The 21,112-nt window shown below is 38.7% G+C and overlaps 2 protein-coding genes across 6 annotated transcripts in view; one reads left to right on the top strand and one right to left on the bottom strand.

The window, feature by feature from the left end:
* The window catches only part of sgms1b (sphingomyelin synthase 1b), a 17,631-nt gene extending 2,341 nt beyond the window's left edge, over window positions 1-15,290 (bottom strand). Inside the window, exons 1-3 of one of the 4 annotated variants that reach the window (XM_057358302.1) lie at window positions 15,245-15,290; window positions 2,214-2,936; window positions 1,996-2,113 (exon numbers count right to left, since the gene is read on the bottom strand). In XM_057358302.1, coding sequence (XP_057214285.1) covers window positions 1,996-2,113; window positions 2,214-2,854 — 759 coding nt within the window. In that variant the 5' untranslated portion in view covers window positions 2,855-2,936; window positions 15,245-15,290. Of the gene's footprint in view, window positions 1-1,995; window positions 2,114-2,213; window positions 2,937-3,220; window positions 4,661-7,452; window positions 7,582-15,244 lie in introns of those variants that run through there. The other 3 variants (XM_057358301.1, XM_057358303.1, XM_057358300.1) reach the window with 3 other exon arrangements.
* A 32-nt stretch (window positions 15,291-15,322) lies between these two features.
* Window positions 15,323-20,824, top strand: aarsd1 (alanyl-tRNA synthetase domain containing 1). Of its 2 annotated transcripts, none has more exons than XM_057358305.1 (12): window positions 15,323-15,450; window positions 17,969-18,097; window positions 18,187-18,346; window positions 18,610-18,667; window positions 18,747-18,903; window positions 19,047-19,163; window positions 19,258-19,388; window positions 19,463-19,529; window positions 19,610-19,701; window positions 19,882-19,936; window positions 20,155-20,249; window positions 20,427-20,824. In XM_057358305.1, exons 1-12 carry the CDS (start codon window positions 15,427-15,429, stop codon window positions 20,563-20,565), a joined length of 1,224 nt encoding a protein of 407 aa, XP_057214288.1. In that variant the 5' UTR covers window positions 15,323-15,426; the 3' UTR covers window positions 20,566-20,824. The 2 variants fall into 2 exon arrangements, with proteins under 2 accessions (XP_057214288.1, XP_057214287.1); XM_057358304.1 differs by lacking the exon at window positions 15,323-15,450 and adding an exon at window positions 16,557-16,684 and having other exon boundaries at window positions 20,427-20,823.
* The last annotated feature ends 288 nt before the right edge of the window (window positions 20,825-21,112 follow it).

The raw sequence follows: 21,112 nt of genomic DNA on the forward strand, positions 1-21,112 counted from the left end.
AGAGAGAGAGAGAGAGAGAGAGAGAGAGAGAGAGAGAGACAGAGAGAGAGAGAGAGAGAGTAAATAATGATGAATATTTCCTGTAAGATCTATATCCATTCAGAACATTTTGGTTCTGTAAACTCGTCATGCGTTCACGTCAAGACCGAGCATAAAACAAACACACGGTCCATTTAAAGCACAACACAAAAGCATCAAAAGGCTTTCAGAAAACAAACTGTTTATGTCTGAAGTTTCTTTCAGCAACGGCATTAAACAGGAACAGGTTGTAACAGGAACGAAGACTTTGGTGGGCCTGATAATAAATGCTTCGTGCAGGTCTTATGGTGCGGATTTCCTGCCATCCATCCATTCCTCCGACACACACACACACACATTACACATCACCCTCGCAACCCAATATTAGCCGACCAACGGTCTGTTGCAAAAGATAAAATATACCTGTGTTTTTGTTATTTTTTTAAGCAGACGACAGTATGATGTGACTTCAAACAAACAGTATGATAATAAAAAAACGGTCAAAAGTTTAGGATCACTTACTCATTCTTTATTTATATTTTCCCACAATTTAGAATAACGGTAAACCCAACAAATCTATAAAATAACACAATTGTTGTGACTAAAAGCATCCAAAATAAATGGATTTTATATTTTAGCATCTATTGTAGTCACTCTTTGCCACAATGATTGACATTTTCTCAACCTGAGAAGCTTTTTAAAAGTATTGAAGGATTTTCCATTTGTGCTGGAGTCTTATGGCTGCTTTTATTCAATATTTGGTCCAAGTCATCCATTTGCAAAAATATTTTTTGCTATAAAAAAGTGTATCGTTTTTATTTTAATGAAAGAAATGTTCTTTTTGTCTACAAACGTTGTTTAAAACATTGAAACATACACCTTTTTAAAGATCATGAGAAACATTTTAGACAAGTCTTTTCCAGTAGTGTATGTAATATATGGCTAAATGATTTTCACATTGGGCGCTTTTGATCAATTAAATTGTGCTTCACGTGCTGTTCATTTCTGACATTCAGTTAACATTAACAACATACTAAAATGATGAAGGACTCGACCCAACAGCCTCTGCCCATCACATGTGAACCCAAAACTCAAAAACCTCATCAGCAGCGTCACCACACTAAATCCATCCTCACATTCCTCAACACTGTAAACGAAGGGACACGCTTCACATTTTCCAGCAACATCTTTTCCACGCGGTGTGAAATATGTCCCTTTCTGACCTCCGTTGTCAGGACATTTATAGAACGGTCGCAAATACTTCACATCAACAGTCGGAAACACGGACGGGTGACCCTTCCTCCTTTCCTGTTACAGTCGCTACACTGCTATGGTTTCGGGAGGAAAGTTCAGAGAACTAAATATGCAAATCCACCTAACATTCCATCATATGCACAGTAAACAAATAATATAGTGAAATATTTCCCACAGTAAAGTTCAAGGTCAAGTCGGTTGGATCTTAACACAAACCATACAGACAAAATAAAGTCCAGCTATGCTATAAAGCAAGATTTATTTATTAATAAATCATTTTTATTTTATTTTGTAAGTGCAAAAATTGTCATGAAAATAGTGTCAAGTATTTGGTAATATTTTAGTAATAGACGATTTTATTTTAAACGTTTCAAAAATCATGTCTTTTATTTTGTTTTCATGTTTTTATTGTGTCAGTTAAGCTGTATTTTTTGAGTCATTGTTACTTAATCAAAATGACTCAAATCCCAAATGCAGTTTGATTGATATTACTCGGAATGCACAATAAAAACATGATTATTGAAAATGTTTGAAAATCGATTTATTTGTTTTTGCAAACAAACTCTTCAATTGCAAGTATTTACAACATTTACAGATTTGTTTATGCTAAGTATCCTTTGATTTTAGGGTAAAACTGTCAGAAACTGATATGCACCCAATAGCCGATAAATGTAATTTTGCTGATCAATGTCAACAATTGAGATGCAGACGTGAGATTTTCACCTTAGGAGAGCATCTGAAGTGCAGGCCGGGCACTGGAAGAGTTGTGACGTACATGGTGATGCATCTGTACAGGTACAGCGTCCCCACGATGAAGCAAAAACGCCGACCCACGATTGACCTGTGAAAGGCAAGTTTTCTGGTTGAATACGTCTCAAAATAATCTCACAACTACAAACATTCAATCTACACATCACGGTTAGAGACGTGTGTAAACTCACTTGTGTTTCAGGAGACTCCACTGTACAATCCACAGGATCATCAGAATCATTCCGTTTATCTCACACACGGTGAATGCCCACCCCACTCGCTCAAAAACGTCAAAGAACTTGTCAGGGAGCGGCGGAGTTTCCTCCTTAGGAGGCACGCGCTCGTGGACCACCGAAATGATGACGGTGGTCATTGCGAAGCAGAATAAAGCGTACACGAGGGCCACCGCCGTCTTCCCCCACTCGGCGGGGAACTGAGGAGAAGTGGCTTCAGGTATGGCGATCTTCACCAGCTCTTTATGGAAGCCATTTGCCGCACCGTTCCTCAGAACCTTGCTGGCATTCCCGTCGTGACTCAAGACCACGTGCCCGTTGGCGTGTCCGTTCTTGTGCGCATCGATGTGATGTTCCATCTTGAGCGTCTCCATCTTTTCCAGGAGGTGCCTGCCGCCGTCCGACGTGACCCTGGAGAGTGGGGGTCTCTGGAAATCATCCGCGGTGAGATTTAACAAAGCCGCCCCGTCACAGTTCCTCAAAGGTTCCGCGTATTCCTGCAAGCCCTGATCCGTCAGCCAGACGGAGACCGTCTCCTCCGACCACAGCACGACTTTATTCATCCCAGCCCTGGAGCTCGCAGAAGAGAGGTGGAACATCACACACGGATGCTTTCTCCTGCGCTCGTCATCTTGAGACCAGCGGATGGCCGCTGCCTTACAAACGCCTCACACGCATGTTCTGTAAAGAAAAAACAGGGAAAGTTCATTCTGAACTGTTCAGGCAGTACAGGATATATGAAACATGTCAAAGCTTGTCGCAGGAAGTAAATCATCGTTGCAGTTGTTCCTTTTCACACCTCCATACTTTTCTTTTAATTTCTCCTAAACGATTTTAGGTTGAAATGAAACACAAGTGAAAGACATTTTCTTCTGAAGAAGCAGAGAAATCCAGAGAAACGAACGTCCAGCGAGCTGTTCAGCACAGTGAAACAACTGTCTGAAAGCACGTGTAACTGTACTTACAACCTTCATTTTCCTCCAGAGCAGACTTTACATTCCCCGCAGGAGCGCCGGCTTTAATCCTGCCGTATTCTCTGACAGACAAACACTGAGTTGAGGAGCACACGCATCAGCCAAACGTAGGTGTTTCTGAGGGTGTGGCTGAGCTGTTTGCATTACAACAGCAGGGGGAAGGGAATCTATCCGTCACACACAACATCTGGCTTGTGTTAGTGAGGATCCAGGCCACCGTGATTTCACCGGTTGAGCTGTAGGGAGTGTTTCTGACTCCACAAAAAAATATTTTTTCATTATAACTCATTCCAAAACAAGGACCATGTTCTTTGAATCATTTAAATATCTACATGAGAGGTTTTTGGGGATGAACATGCTAGACTGTTCGGCAGGGTCGAAAGAGCCCACCCACCCTGAGAGGAAAAGTTTATTGCACCTTTATGTCTCAGGAGATTGGATAGAGTTTTCAGTTGTGTTTCGTTGAAATATCAACTTCATCTCAAAAGTGTTTTCCTTAAATTGCTTAGGAGAAAAAACAAACAAATGAGACTGGAATTGCTAAAGGGGTCATATGACAGGGCTAAAACGAATATTATCGTTTGGTTTAGATGTAATGCAATGTGTGTACCGTGTGATTTAAGGTTCAAAAACTAGGGCTGCACGATATATCGGAAAATTATCGTTATATCGATAATAGTATATGCGATATCCATATCGCAGAGAGTTGCGATAAATTAAATTAGTTTCATGTGTCAATCATTTGTGTGTTGCATGCTTAGATTGTCCAAATTCGACCAATCAGAAGGGGCATTACTATCTTTATACCCGCCAAGTAGGTGCTATTATACTATTGGCTAGATCGCGGGCCCAAAGGTGAACCTAGCGGCTCAAAGCAGAGAGAGGAAAATAAATATGGCAGGAATAGAGACGAGCGAGGAAAATGACAGCGACGAACTTGTGCCTAAAAAGAACGGTACGTTACGTCTGAAATATGGCAATAATTTGCAAGGCTCGACATTAACGCTTGTCCGGGACAAGTAAATGTTTTGTATGGGCAAGTGAGAGAGAATTTTACTTGCCCGACCGGACAAGTAACTTGAAAAAAAGAACAGTGCGACATATATGTAGAATAATAAGATGTGCATTAGACAGAGCTGCGTGTTTGTCGTGGTTGTGCTTGTTTGTGTGTGACAATAACAATAATCAATGGCACACTGCACTAGTCCATGCGGACGCGGAATCCTGTTATTTAAATGTCATCTGGTTGTTCTGAGTGAATTATGAATTATGTACACAGTTTAACATACAACACGAGTGATAGTCGATGATTTATCTGCACTTAAACACTTTAAAATGCTCCACACACACGCACAAACACTGCCAAAATGTTTGCGGCAGTAATAAAGCGCACGCGTCTCTCTCTCTCTCTCTCTCTCTCTCTCTCTCTCTCTCTGCGCTGTTTGCTGCTTGATCGTATCACGAGTCATGTTCGGTAAAATTTATTCGGCCACTTCACATATTCAGCCGAACACCGAACTTGCGTTTTTTGCTATATTCGGCCGAACATTTTCGGTGGCCGAACATTCGGTGCATCCCTAAATTTTACTGCAGTTTACTATAGTAAATACTATAGTATCCTACAGTAATTTATGTGGACAAATATACCACTATTGTATAGTAAAAAAGGAAAAACACAGAACTTAGAAATATTAAAACATCAACGCCCTAATTTATCCATCTGTATGTAACATGTATGTCTTTTGTCAGTTACATCAGAAGAATATATATTACCTGTTTATTTCAGTATGATAATTACATATATATAAATAAAAAAAAATAGCATTTCTCTAGGAAATGTTATATCGCAAGAAATATCGTTATCGCAATATTCAACAACACAATCGCATATCGCATATTTTCTCAATATCGTGCAGCCCTATCAAAAACGCTGTATTTTCCACATACCGTCTCCTCTTTGCTCCGCCTCTCTGAAACGCGCAGATTTTTTACAAAGCTCATCGCTCTGAAAAGCGAGGTGTGCTATGATTGGCCAGTTAACCAGTGCGTAATGATTGGTCGAATACTGCAAGCGTGTGAGGGAAATGTAACGCCTCTTTCCATATTTGGAACATCAGGTTCCAAAGCAATTGAAATGACAGGTATGCCCACCTTACTTGCGTATACATTTGGGCGGTCTTAGTCAAATCATACCATGAACTGACGTAGATTTGTGGGGGTGTGGTTACACAAGGCGTTTCAGGCAGGTCTGGGTGAACATTCGCTTTTAGATAGAATGCATCTTTTGTTCCCACACTTTCATTTTTGCAATTTCACGTGTATAATACATGCATGGGCAACTTATAACACAAAGACATTTTCGTGTCATATGACCCCTTTAAACACATGAAGAGTACACTCTTAAAAAAAAGGTGCTTCGATTTGTTTCCATAAAAAACCTTTAACTTCTGAAGAACCTTTCTGTTTCACAAAAGGTTCTTTGTGCCGAGAAAAGGTTCTTCAAATGATAAAAAAAGTAAGAAAGAGATGGTTCTTTGTGGAACCAAAAATGGTTCTTCTATGGCATCGCTGTGAAGAACCTTTTAAGCACTTTTATTTTGAACTCTTTTTCTCTGGACAAATATCATGAAGATGACACAGTTGAGACTTAAGTCAAAGTTTCCATTTGCTCCACATGTAATCTCATTGATGTCCACGAGATAATTGAAGATAGCATCTCATCTGAGATTTACCTATTTGTTTGGGCTCCCACACAGTTCTGTCCTCTTTATCGAGTTAGCAGAAAAAGTGACGCTTGCCTGAGTCATAACTTATAATTATAAATTATATAATGACTATGATAACGACAGAACTGTATGGACATGCATGTAGAGCTCAGGATCTGACATGAAGTCTAATCCACCCGCCCACAGCGCCTGACTGACACGGAAGGAAAACCATCCACAATTTGATCATACAAATGGGTAATTCTGTTTAATAATATTATTAGCTATATATCAGTGACAAATCTAGTATTAAATATGAGTAGGCTAATATCTGCAAAAAAGAGTCCAACAAACAAGTCAACATTAGAATAAAGCTTGAAGAAGCCGTTCTGCTCACAATATCCATAACAAGAAGTACATTCGAAGATTCAACTCAGCGGATCACCGGATTCAACATTTAGCACCGCTCACACGAATTAACCTTCTATGAAGAATTCATAGAATGTGTTTCCAGGAGTGCGGTCAAGGTTGCAGAAATGTGCACAGGCAGTTGTGGGTGGGTCTGTGTTTCATCGACTACAAGGGCAAGGATTTCCTTCCTGTCACAGTCACTGACTGCAAACTAAATCTTCATAAAAGTTCATTTTTGCTCATAAAGCTCTCCTCTGGTGTCATTATAGGGATACTATGTTTTCACTACCCAACATGAAAACATTCTGTCATCATTTACTCAATCTCAAATTGTTCCAAACTTGTATACATTTCTTTGTTTGGTTTAACACAGAGAAAGATATTTGGAAGAATGCTTGAAACCAAACAGTTCTTGGACCGCATTGACTACCATTGACTAAACCCGAAGCTCTTGATTCCGGGTGGTTTCAGGCTGATGCGAATGGCACATGTACAGTCTCAGAGGTGTGAAACGGTGAAGATAACCAGACCGAGAATGACAGTTAACGTCAAACACCTGGGGTAACCGACGACTAATGGATTTAGAAGAACTCAAGAATGATTTCGTACACCTGCTTAAAGCCATAATAAATAATGTATATTTAGATGCCACACCGAGTACTCGCAACGACTACAAACAAGCAACAGAGAACTACATCTCCCATCATGTCATTTCAAGAAGTTAGCAAAAAAATACAGCAATGATAGACTTCCAGGGAACACACATAAATAACAAATGTAAGTTTGTTCCTCAGTAAGAGAAATGGAAAATCTGATGAGATATGAAGTCCAAAACATTGTTGATGGTTCCAGCGTGTCACCTGCTCAAAGTCGTAATGTGTCATGCGCTTCTTAACAACATTAACTGACACAGAAGTGAGCTATACATTAACTACATTTTTCCACAGAATAACTGCTGAGTTTGTCAGTGATAATGCACAACATGCATTAATGTGCGTACATGACAATTTGTGACTTCTAGTTCAAACTACAGATATTCCTATTAAATATTCCCAAGATATTCCCAACATGAATGAGCTACACATTCATATTTATTTTCACACTTACCTCTTTCCCATTCAAAAACCACCAGCGCCGTGCTCTTATTGCCACTCCAAACATAAAATACTGGTTCCTCTTCTAGCATCTAAACTTTTCTAGTATTCGGCCCCTCCCATCTCCTCGCTCACATGCAGCAGACACAGAAGAGACCTTCTGTAACCACCCCACCCCACCCCACCCCCGGCTTCCTCTCGTGTCGTTCCTCAGTGGCAGAAATGCAACACATGAGATTACTCCGTTTTCAAAGATTTTCAAAAATCACGTTTTTTATTATGTTATCATGTTTTTATTGTGTTTTATTGTGTTAGTAGCTGTATTTTTTTGAGTTATTGTTAAATCAAACCAAACCAACTGCAGTTTGATTGATATTAATTGGAAAATACACCATAAAAAACATGATTTTTTAAAACATTTTTTCAACATTTTGAACATTTTGAAAACAACTGCAGTTGGTTTGTTATGATTTAAGCCATAATAACTAAAAAAAAGACAGCGAACTAACACAATAAAAACATGATAACATAAGAAAAAACATGATTTTTGAAAAACTTTAAAAACGGAGTTATCTCATTTTGGAACCAAACTCTTCATATGTAAATAAAACAAAATATGTAACCGTTCTTACGCTTATGTGACAAAGTGTTTCCAAACCTGTCTGCTTGTGTAACCTTGGGGAAGGAAGTTGTTCGACTCATACCTTGTTGCTTGGTTACAAAATAAAAAATACAGGATGAGCAATAAATGAACAAAATCTGGACTTACTCATACTTTTACTGTATCGACGGCTGAAAAACTTTAAATCCTGGATATTTCACTCTCGTAAGATGACATTAGAAACGAAACTTGGTTTGTGTATATTTGATATGATTTTGAATAAAGAGGGGGTTTTAACAAACAGAAGATGTGACACTCAACTTAAATCACCTCCCAGACTCTCATCCGGATCACATGTCACTTACTTTCAGCCGTTTTGTCTAGATTTACACAAGAACATTGCGTCAGAATTCTTTTAAATGGGTTACTGATTGGAACACAATGCCAATGGGACAAAAAGATTTTTTGTCGTGATAACCGCAGCCGCGACAACAAGAAAGGAGGAATATGAAATAAAAGTCAAGATCACATTTCAGCTTGAAATAAGTAACCAGGATTTAGTGCTTCAATCCAACGTCAACAGCCCATGCCATGAAAATAAAATTAGACTCCGAGGAAAAATAAGGACAGGTGAATAATGAATTCAAGGCTTTTAAAAGCGCTCGGATGGGTTTTACAATGAAACGGTGCATTTACTATCTCAGGACACCTTTGATTGTTCAAGCCTTAATTGATTCTTAGAAAGTGCAAAAGGACAAACCACAGTAGTCCCTTCAAACATACACTAGTCAAAACTATATTCACTGACCTCCTGAGAAATCATTTTTCGAAAGATTCTCCTGTCATCATGTGACAAAGCATGAAATGTAATTGACCTAAATGTAACCGCACAGTCACTTTTTTAAGCTTTTTAGTGATATGAATTCAATGTACAGTATGCATCCAGAAAATATCTGAATATACAAATTGACTATTTTTGGCACCAAATATAACAACTAGTTTGTTCATTAGTTTCGGTGGATTTGTTGTCAATGAGCTTCACATTTGAAATAAAACGCTGGAATGTTCATGAGCTCTCAGAGATGAAGTTGAGTTGACTATACACAATGAGCATCATTCTGTACACACTTTCCTGAAATCTCTATAAAACCAGAATGGCCTGTGGTGAAGCGGAAACACGCGTTTCCATTATAAATCACTTACACAAGTTATCGATTACTCCCCCATCTCCCCAGTGTCTATAAACATAAACATCTGTCAACAACAAACTCTATTATTAAAAACTCCCATCAGCATAACGTACAATACATGGTTCTGACACTAAGCTTTATGTTTTAACCGCTGTATTCCTTCAGCATTGACCGTTAAACACACCTCTTATCACCTGACCGCTGGTCAATTCCAAACAACCAAGAAATATCTAAATATAAACTTTTCGAGTCCTATTACACAACGTTGTCATTTCAAATCACACAAAAAAGAGGATGTGAAATGGCAGCTAAGAAGCTCGGGGTCAGAATAAGACAGGCAGTAATGCTGAAGAAGCCAAATCCCATGTCACAATAGATCCATTGATGCTGTGAATCAGCTTCTGTTCTCCACAAACCTCCTAAACACACACATTCCATAAGCCCAAACTTCATTAACATAACACGCACAACCCGAGTTCGCGCCGACAAACACCACATCCTGAAAACACCCGATCAGTTCAACAAACCATTTTAACATACGCAAAATGCTTTAAAGGAAGATGAAACACAGAGCAGCAGATGTGTCAGAAGTGCATCACGTCGATGCGTTCTATAAAGCACGAGGAGTCTGGATTGTGCATCTGTGTTTCTGTTTGGCGTTGGTGCCTTGGCTTCTATCAAATAAAAAGATTTACTGGGGTAACTACAGCGTTTATCAGGTTACACGCCTATTTAGTCTAATCTTATAGTGCTCCAGAGAGATTTTCCACCCTTCATAATGCTGCTGGTGTAAGGTTTCAACACTGGATCTCGTTCACTCGATAGCGCTCTTCAGGGAGATGCAGGGTCTATTCTTTCCAACGCTGTCTGCTTCCAGAAGAACTATGACTTAATCACAGTCAGGGCATATAGATCAATGGCATACATTTCTTCAGGTGATCTTTTTTTCTGTGTTAAAATATCGCTCTCTCTCCACATTTAGCTGGGATACAAGAACAAGTGCTCCATTCAAAGGTTACTTCCCTTTAGGGATGCACCGAATGTTCGGCCACTGAAAATGTTCGGCCGAATATAGCAAAAAACGCAAGTTCGGTGTTCGGCCGAATATGTGAAGTGGCCGAATAAATTTTACCGAACACGACTCGTGATACGATCAAGCAGCAACCAGCGCAGAGAGAGAGAGAGAGAGAGAGAGAGAGAGAGAGACACACGTGCGCTTTTGCCGCAAACATTTTGGCAGTGTGTGTGTGTGTGTGTGTGTGTGTGGGAAGGGTAAACCCTAAGGTATGGGGACAAAATGTCCCCACAAAGATGGCAATATCCAAAATCCTTGTCCTTGTGGGGACATCATGCCGCCGCTCGCGACATCCTTTGACATCATACAGTGGTCATACATTCTGTGGGCGGAGTTTGGAGGAGAGACGTGAACTGAAATGGTTGTCAGTCAGCATCAGTCAGAATTGCTTGCATTGGATGTTTTTTTTTCTTTAAATCTTTTTGCAATGTAGCCTATAATAATCCAACAGTTTTAGTTTATTTGTATTTTTATTTTATGGCCTAATGTGGAATGACAGTTTTTAATGAACTGTTTTGTTGTAGGGGTACAGAGTAACTTACATTACATTCTTTTAGCAGTCAGTTATAGGCCTAATTAATATAGGCTATTCATGAAGGGAGAGGGCTAAATTTTTTGTTTGAATTTACTTTGTTTTGCTCAATTTTATATTAAGTTGTATTGTATTTTATTGAAAAGCAAGACAAATTATAAAAAGCACATTTTGACTATTCAGTTTGTGCAATAGTGAAAAAAATGGCTTAATAAATAGAAGAAATGCAAAACACCATGTTCGGTGTTCGGTATTATTCGGCCAAGTGTTTCACATCATGTTCGGCTTCGGCCAAGAATTTTCGTTTCGGTGCATCCCTACTTCCCTTGAAAAGTGACAATGTAAAAACGGCACATTTACATGTTGCTCTGTCTATTTAAGCATCCCCACCAAGCCTGACATGCCAACGTGATTTCATCTTTCAACTCATACATTTTCAACAATGTAATCCTACTTTAAAGATGTCATAAATTAAGAAATCAAGTTTAACCTTTGCTTTTGTTATATAAAAGCTCATCGTATTCAGACGAACATCTTGTAAGTGTCAGAACGGAAGTCGTCCTTGTTACTGAAATGACAACCTTGATTGAAACCAGGCCCAGCGAACGCCAGGTTCTGGAATGTACCTCTGCCTTCACAGAAGAATATCAACGACTACTTCTCTAGCCCCGCTCACTGGTTTGCGAATGACTTTTTGTGATGATTGATAAACTGGTAACCATAGCGACATATTTTTCAGCTAAAGATTTGTTTTGTCTGTCAGTATAAACTAAACCGCTGATACGCACCGTGTTGTGTTTATGCTCGGAAGGCTACATCACACAGCGCTCTTTTGCAGCGTTGCCATGTTCATTATTAATAAGCGCATTTATGCTTGTTGTTTGGTCTTAGATCAAAAAGCCTCAGTACTTAGGTCTTAATACATGGTCAGTCGCAGATTTTGAGATTGTTTGGTCTTATAAAATATATAAACAATTAGCATTTTAAGGTTTATTTTCGTCCTGTCTTTAGTTGCTTATTTTTTCTGTGAAGATCTGGCAACCCTGTCACTTTAGCGAAGGGCTTTCGAGAGCGGCTAGCCCCGTGTCATATGTGCAAAAGTGAGGATTTTTTATTCAAGTTATTTTTATTAAGAGCGACCAAGCAACAAACATGCAACATATTGTGCAGCGCCTGGTTGTGAAAGAACACAGTCGCTTCCTTCGGATTCTGATATTAGGAATGCGTGGTTGAAGTTTATTTAGACGTTATAGTATTATAGTTAGACGTTCCAGCTCACGTGGGTAAAACATTGAGCGTTTGTTCGCTTCATTTCACCATGGACTCCTTTGTAAACAAGGCACATGTCGATGCTGGATTTGCAGAGAGACTGAGATGAAAAAGCAATGCTGTGCCGTCAATATTGAATCCGACCGGAATCTTATGCGAGTAAAAATATATGTACGATGCGTCACTATTGCTTTGTTAGAGATCGCTTTATATGTCCTGATTATGTGTAACCAATGTGTCTAACCAAGTTTACAGAAGGCTCCAACTAAGCACGTAGCTTGTCAAACAGACACACAGAAATGTACATCACAGGGCACACTGATGTCTTTTGGAACTCTTATCCAATCATAGCAGTGGGCGTTTACTTCCAAGTCTTCAATGCGGCCCGCCCATAAAAAAACGAGCGTTTCTTGAGCCTCAAAACCAGGGTAGAAAATAGCCTATTACTTATAGATTTTGATGTTTTGAATCTAAAAAACCACGTGAACGTCCTAAGTAGACCTCAGACAACAGTATAAAATAATAAAAAATGCCAGTTCATGACACCTTTAAATATACCAATGATTTTTACACTATGCTTAATGTCCTCGCTGGTTGCACACAACAGTAAACATAATATGTGAGTTGTGAACAGATGAAGTCTTGAATTCATGACTTGAATGAACTGGTCATCTTCTCTAAATTGAAATATTGGTCTGCATCATTTCAAACTCAGAGCAGCATCTTGACATATTATTTTTTTACGTGCAACTCTAACTGGAACAACCACCATTAAATTCAGGAGGATTTATTTGCCTAGTTTTTCTCTCCAACACTTTGACATGTTTACTGTCTTTTTTGAAGGACAAGCACTGAAAACGAGGAATGAAAAAAACAAGGTCAAACAGTATTGATCGGGCAACAGAAGAGCATGTTTACACGATAAATAACGGTTTGCAATTTTCAAAGGTTTCACGTACACACGACAGCGTTGTCAAAACAATCAGCATTTACATGGATCTGGGAAAATGACTAAAAACAATGTACTGTATTACACATGCCAGGCCACTGGATGGCACTGCTGCGCTGTAAAGAAACACTTCGTGCCTGCGCACGCACGCATACCCCGTTTTAACCTAAAAGCGCTTTTAATACACTTAATCACGATTTTTTTTTACAGAATGAGTTGAGGAAAATTTAAAATATTTCTCCTGAAGAAAGACAAACATGATTAGTAATGAAAGCCAAATTATTAATGGGACAGTTCATCAAAAAGTATACATTTCTTTGTTCTGCTGAACACAAAGGAAGATATTTGGAAGAATGTCAGTAAGGAAACAGATCTCACCCCCATTTACTGCCATAGTAGGGAAAATAAATACTGTGGGATGAGATCTGCTTGGTTGCTGACATTCTTTCAAATATCTTCCTTTGTGTTCAGCAGAACAAAGAAATGTATACTATGTAGAATTTTCATTTTTGGATGAACTGTCCCTTTAAGATTTAATATATGAGCCGCTATTCTGTAGAGGGGAGGTGGAAAATAACTTTAGAAATACAGAAGCATCATCACGATTTTATTTTTACAGACACTGGTTGATTAGTAAAACCAGGTCATTAAAGTTTCTTTAAACTTTTGGTATCTACATTTCTCATGGCCTACCGTGTTTACTCACAGACATATGAGGATCTAAATATGGCTTCATGTGCAAATTGTAAAACTGTACCCAAATTCAATGATTGAAAGTGAGTGAGCAAACAGCAAGCAGGGTTCTGCAACACAAAACATATTGTTTGGCTGGGACTGTCCAGAGACACACCCGTGTATTACTTTCCACAGTAAAACTCTATATTAGGAGCACGTGCATCTACACAGACTTGCACGCCTCATATTTTCCATAAACAACCAGAAGCTCTTGGATATACAAGTGTCAATAACCACAGCAACATGCACAGAAAAACACAAGCACGTGTGTGCGAGGTGTGAAGAGCCACATTTTCCTGTCAGCAAACTAAAAACAGAATGTTTACTTGCCCATTCAGTCTTAAGATTGTGATTCAACATGTTTTCTTATTGTTTACTGTTTATAAGAATTTACTGTGTACATATGCCTGTTTGTGCGTGAAACAAGCAAAGTTGATAGGCCTCAACATGTCATGTTAAATGCAAACTAGAGAAATGAAGATCTGTGATGTGAAAGCCGAAGCCCTGCCACAGAAACTTGAGCTCACGCAGACCTGAGACCAATGCAAAACCCAGTGATCTAATAAATGTCTCCTGCATAATCATAATTACATTAGTCATTTGAGACACGCCAGCATCCACACATGCAGACAAATGCTCCATTATGTCAACAAAACCAGAAATTGGGAGTTTTTCCCCTCCCTGGATTAAGAATAATGTTTCTCATACATCTTATTTCAGGAAGCATACAGCATTTCAGTTGTGTTACTGTAATAAATCAATCATATGCTATTTAATAACAGGTTTTTATTGTGACAACTTGCCCCTGTATAAATTCACATCAAATGGTAAATGAACCTTTTTACAGGGCAACAAAAGTTCAACTGTGTTTTCTCTACCCAAGACTTCATGATATCTGCTTAAAAATGTACCTTTAAAGATAAACCAGCCTAAAAAAATATTAACTCGTGTAACAATGTGACAACCAGGCAAATCATTCATTCATTGCAAATATTTAACCAATCCGTTTAATACAACCGCCATACGTGCAGTTTTAGACAAGGCCTGTGGTCTCATCGGCTTTCATTTAACCTCAAACTTATATCTTAATGGTCCTCTCTGTATCTCAGAGAGAGCCATCATCAAAGGAACATTTTGGAGCATCGATGCCACAGGCACACGTGACGAGCAATCGCAATACACACAGTTTCACAATCATGGTTTCCTCCAACCACAGACAGCGCGAGATAAAACATTTCCACCTGATGCATGCACGAGCATTACTGTCCTGAAAGAACACAGCAGCATATTATACTGTTACTGTAGCATCGCATCACATCCAGCATGAATAACTGTGAACATTTAGATCAACAGTTGAAATATCACATCCGCTGGAAAAACACGTGATTGTTACATTCTCGCGTGCACGACGACTACAGTGTCGATGAAGTTTCTTGTTATGCGTAAAAACCTACCCGATCGACCGCGATCAAACCCGCCGCTGTTTACATCGGATGCGCGTTTACTGAAGTAGTTACGGTCGTTTCCGTAGACATTCATAGAAGCCGCATGGAGCGCTTTGGCTCGCTGCTGTGCTGTTTGAACGGCACCGCCATATTGGACAAGACAAAACCAACCAATAAATACATACACATGAATGGAGGAGCTGCGGTATTTCTGGGTAAAGAGCACAATAAACGATTGCAATGCTTGACAAACGTGTATTTTTAGAATTTCTTGTAACAAGAAAAGCTTCCACAATAGGCTAAATAAGAAACTGGGGACAGAACGTTTTATTCTCCACATAGACCATACGTAATCCTTCGAATCTGGTTAAGAAATGTAAACGTTATTTTGCTTTTTACAAAGATCTACCGTTCACTTGCATTTGTTTATATGGCAGCCCTGCTCTTTCCAATATGGTGGAGAGGTTGCCATACGATTCGGCGGCTGATATGTCTATATGTTCGTTTACAAACATGCCGCGGTTTGACTTCTGACGCGCGTATAATGCCATATTTATGGTCATTTCCACGCACGCTGATTTTGGGATATATTTTACTCGTTGTTATGAAATAATAATTGTAAAAACTATATGAATGTGTCGTTCAATCATTCTTTTAGTGTATATATTTATGTGAAAAGAAAAACAAGAATCGTGACGGTCTCGGCGGATCGCAAAGCATTGATCATTCTCTTGATCAGTAATAAAGACGACGCTTTGCGAAACAAACTTGTTAAATACATACATAGTTCAAACACGTTTGGCTGACATACTATATGTTTTGCTCAATCTTATGCCTGTAAGTGGCATTTAAAACATTTCACAAACGTATCAAATACATTAAGGACTCGTTTGTGGTCATTTGCGCCGACTAATGGTCAAGGATCTCCACTAACAAAAATAAAATTGTACAAAAGTGCATTTGATACTATGATTATTAGGAGCTGTTAAGATCATTTAAACCACATACATTACCATTATCGTATACATTTTTTATCTTTAAATGTATTGCGTATATATTGGTTCAAATTTAGTTTCGGTATATTAATGTTTACATTTATGCATTTGGCAGACGCTTTTATCCAAAGCGATTTACATGGCATTATACTATACATTTGTTTCTAATTATGTGAAACATAATGTGTTTTACACTGCCAATGTATCATGATATTACTATAAGCCTAAATATGCATGCCCAAACATAAGCACACATACTGTATACACTCGCTAGAATACATCAAGAAAAACAAGCAAGTGTGAGCTTGTATTTTGCCATCCATAGACTTTTATTTTGAAATCGTGTTTTCTTATTGCGTGTTCGCTTTACTTTAGTGAAGACTTGCGTTTTCATGTCACATGAATTGTACGAAGAATGGCTTTTCAGTGTCAAAGGGACAGTTATATGCAGGAGGTATGTGAACATGTCGTAGTTTTATATTTCAGTGTTTCTTTCATTCCAGCGCAATATATGATGGGCTTTATTTGATGAATGAACACACACAGTTGACTCAATGAAGTCTGCATAGACAGCGATTACAGTTTTAGGCTAAGTAACATTATAGTATTCATATGTGTTCTTTTTTTATATTTATAAATTGACGAATTGGTATATATCATTTCATTTCAACTTTGAAATCATTTTATTTATTAAATTATTAGTTTCGCTTTTGTTTCAATACATATTTTACACAGTAGTATTTATTTATTTGTTTTACATTTAGCATTTCGAGCTGCTTCTTGCATCAACGCTACATTATAAATGTTATTTATGGGTCAAAGACGTTAAGATGACCTTATCAAAATAAATTTACAAAAGTGATTTTATGTCCATAGAAAGCACATTAAATGTAAGTAAAATGCCTACTTTATGGTTTCAACTAAGTTTTTGGAGAATAAAATGTCAAAATTTGGTTGAAATAATGTTACATTGTCATTCAGTGTAACACAATATTTATGTATAAATTCAAACAACATGCTTATTTTGACTTGTACATATTCAAATATATAAAAGAATAAGGGAGCATATTACATTTTATTGTGCTTTAAAGGAGTAAAATACTCTTATTGACAAATGGGCAAAACCCAGGACAGTGGCACATTTCAAAAAATGAAAAATTACAACTAATTAGCATTTGGGGTGAAAGTAATTAGTATTTTAATATGTCATAAATTGATTTTTGTTGTATGCCTGACAAGATTGTTACACTGAATGACATTTTAGTGGGCATCTTCTGTAAATCAGGGAAAAATGTAAAATTTTTACATTTTTTGCTCAGAAAAACAGAAATGCAATTAAATGAAACCGAAAACCTTTACCTTTTTTTAACAACAAGAACAATTTAAAGCAGTATTACACTTATTGTTTTTATGCTTAAACCCTTTTTCGTCTTTGACCCACATACAGTATAATATTTGTTTTGGACGATTATGCGAGAATGTCGTACAGCGTCAGCTGTGTGATGTTGCTGTTTTATTTCCTAATTAGTTCTGACTGACGTCATGTATTTGACTTTAAAAAGCAGTAAAAAAATATTATTAGTAAACGTAAGATAAAATAATACATTGAAAAATCTGCTTCACAAAAAATGTAGTCGTTTTAGCACTGAAAAGTTAACCTAAAATGATCTTGTTTGAAGTGTTGACTTGTTTTAATGTTAGAATATTGTTCATTTTGTTATTATCTACCCTTTTACAGTTTGACACGTCTGTTGTGTCATGTGAGCCTGTGGAGTTAAAACTGGAAAACAACGGTAAGAAAGAGAAAGTGAAGGGGTTTAATGTGAAGCTGAAGGACACTATTCTGTTTCCAGAGGGCGGAGGGCAGGTGAGTAGTAATCATGCAACTCAACACAACGTTTAGACGGATCATGCGCGTACTGTATTTATGATTGTTGTATTCTCTTTGCCGGCCAGCCTGATGATCTCGGGACGATCGCGGGCGTCCCTGTCCTGCGTGTGATGAGGCAGGGTCCTGAAGCTGTGCATTTCATCACGTCTGCTCTGGAGGAGGGTCAGGAAGTCCACATCGAGCTCGACTGGGAGAGACGCTTTGACCACATGCAGCAGCATACAGGTGAGGGAGGAACGGACAGATTTTGTTGTCAGTGTCTTATAGGAAAAGTTACCTTTGTCTTTATGTACTCATCACCAAACCTGTGTTATTTTGGTTTTTCTGTGAATCAGATGTTCAATATCTCAATGTGCTACTTGAAATCTTATGTCATTTGTTTGAGAACTCGAAAATATTATTACTGTTGAGAAAATGGTGACAAAACCATTTGTTTATATTGCATCACAGCACAAACGGATTTCTTTGTGTATGATTGTGTTTTAAAGGACAACACTTGATCACGGCTTTAGCAGACACGATGTTCGGATACAAAACCACCTCTTGGTAAGAGCGTCAGAACTTTTCAGATTTAGACCGAGACGTTGAGATGTGAATCAGTCCCGCTGGTTGTGAATTGACGCAGGGAGCTGGGTCGGCAGCGGAGCTCTATCGAGCTGGACACGGCAGCGGCGAAGCCCGGAGAGATGGAGGCTCTGGAGGCCGCTGTAAATGAGAAGATCCGAGCTCACGTTCCTGTTGTTGTCCAACTCCTGTCCACCGATGATCCTACTGTAGAGAAGGCAAGCGCGCACTTCAAAAATCACCCGTGACAAGAAATATTTGCCAAGCAGCAGTCATTTCAGATCTTCAGTCAGATTAGCAGTCAAATGATGGCGGCATAAACTCATGTGGCAGGTTTTAAACAACAACGTTGTTGGCACAGGTGAGAAGTCGTGGACTTCCTGAAGATCATGCCGGACCCATCCGAGTCATTGACGTTGAGGGTGTAGATGCCAACATGTGCTGTGGGACTCACGTTTCTAATCTCAGTCACCTACAGGTCAGCAGGTCACCTCAAGGTCAGTTTCACTTCCGGCTCACGTGATCTTGCTGTGTCATTCAGAGCAGTGTCTCCGTGTTTACACGCTCCACAGGTTATAAAGATTCTGGGGACCGAGAAAGGCAAGAAAACTAAAACCAACCTGATGTTTATAGCGGGTAACCGAGTGTTGAAATACGCAGAGAGGAGTTACAGCATTGAGAAGTCTCTGACAGGCCTCCTCAAGTGGGTTCACATCATCATCAGCTCATCTCCGGATCTCCTCCAGCATGCGCTAATGTTAGCATGTCGTGTGTTAGAACAGGGGCAGATGACCACGTCGACGCTGTGGACAAACTACAGAAGACAGTCAAGCGTCTACAGAAGGTAAAGCTTCCGAATAACTTCAGAGAGAAATGTGGAGAGGCTTTTTTAGTGGCAGTAGATAAAAGGCTTTTGTCTTTCAGAGTCATCTCACGGTCCTGAGGGAAATGGCGGTTCTGATAGCGCAGAACTTCAAAAACAAACCAGACAGAGGACACTTCTTCAGCTTACATAAGTGTGTCACTACAGCTTTCATTTTACACTCACATGAACAAAATGTTATTTAAAGACAACGTAAGATGTAATCTTGAGTAAAGTGGAATATTTGGTGAGAGAAATGGAACTTGATTTATAATAGTTTTGGTTTGACCTAAGTCTATCAATTTATCGGACTCTTTTTGTAATATTTTTACAGCAAAGACGGTGATAATGAGTTCATGAACATCATCGCAAGTGAAATCGGATTTCAGGTAAACTGCGTTTGGATGTTTTTGTTTGTGGTTTTAGTGGAGCAGAATTGACATTGTCTGATTTTTACCCTGACATCATAAACAGATCTTCAAGCTAGACCTGTGAATGCATACAAGCGGCAATTTCTGAACCGCTCTTCCGTGCAGATCTTCTGTTTTCTTAGATTCCTCAAGAAGCATGCTGTGTATCTCTTTACGTTTTGTGCTGTATTTTGCAGGACACTGTGATCTTTCTGACCGTAGGAGAGGAAAAGGGCGCAGGGCTGTTCCTCCTCGCAGGGCCTGAGAACATCGTGACTGAACTGGGACGTCGGTAAGATACACGTCGGTTTGAATCTATTTATAGATCTCATGAAGAGATCACCTGGGTAAAGTCTTTTCCAAACTGGACTTATTCTCCAAACTTTATATATTCAATATCCTGGCAAATGCTCCAGCAGGTGTGGCTCTTTTGAAACAGATGTTTCTTTGTTTGTGTGCTGATGCACAGGGTGTCCGAGCTGCTGCAGGGTAAAGGTGCTGGAAAAGCAGGACGTTATCAGGGTAAATCCAACAGTCTGGTGAGGAGAGCCGAAGCCGAAGCTTTACTGAAGGAGCACAGCTGCAAACTTGCCACGGTAGAGGAGTAAACCGGCCGTGAACTCACCGCGGTACAGGTGTAAACCAGCTGTGGTAGAGGAGTGAAGGAGTTGAGTCGGCACACACTGACACCTTCAGATGAACAGATGATTCACTTTGGAATCAAGTGATTAGACTCCTGACAACTACAGAGATGACTGTAATCTGATTCTTTTTAAAAATGTGTGTACTATTGTATATAAACCTCATCTTAGTTTGGTGTGAAATAAATGGCAGGTCCCTTACCGATAAAGTTTTGTGTTGTTGCTTTGAGCTAACACACATCACAGTTATTATTGTTTTTTAGTTTTATTAATATTTTAAATTCGCTAATATTTTTAGATTGATAGTTTTATGTTAATTTTAGTTAAAGCAATTTTGGTATATGCTTTTGTCATTTTAGGATTTAATTGTTTATTTTTTATGCTGCTGTTTAAAAAAAATTTTAGTTTTTGTTTATTACTGTATTTCAGTTTATTTTTGAGGCGACATTTCAATTTTTCATTTAGTTTACGTTTTTCCAATAATTTTTAGGCCGATATTTAATTTAATTTCAAT

This window comes from Triplophysa rosa, linkage group LG18 (assembly GCF_024868665.1).
Source record: "Triplophysa rosa linkage group LG18, Trosa_1v2, whole genome shotgun sequence".
Taxonomy (NCBI): Eukaryota; Metazoa; Chordata; class Actinopteri; order Cypriniformes; family Nemacheilidae; genus Triplophysa; species Triplophysa rosa.

Excerpts from the sequence above, each read along its gene's own strand:
- aarsd1 (XM_057358304.1), top strand. The coding sequence starts at position 16,646 with ATGGCTTTTCAGTGTCAAAGGGACAGTTATATGCAGGAG. Across the intron at positions 16,685-17,968 it reads GGGACAGTTATATGCAGGAG|TTTGACACGTCTGTTGTGTC; the intron begins GTATGTGAACAT and ends ACCCTTTTACAG. Across the intron at positions 18,668-18,746 it reads GGATACAAAACCACCTCTTG|GGAGCTGGGTCGGCAGCGGA; the intron begins GTAAGAGCGTCA and ends GAATTGACGCAG.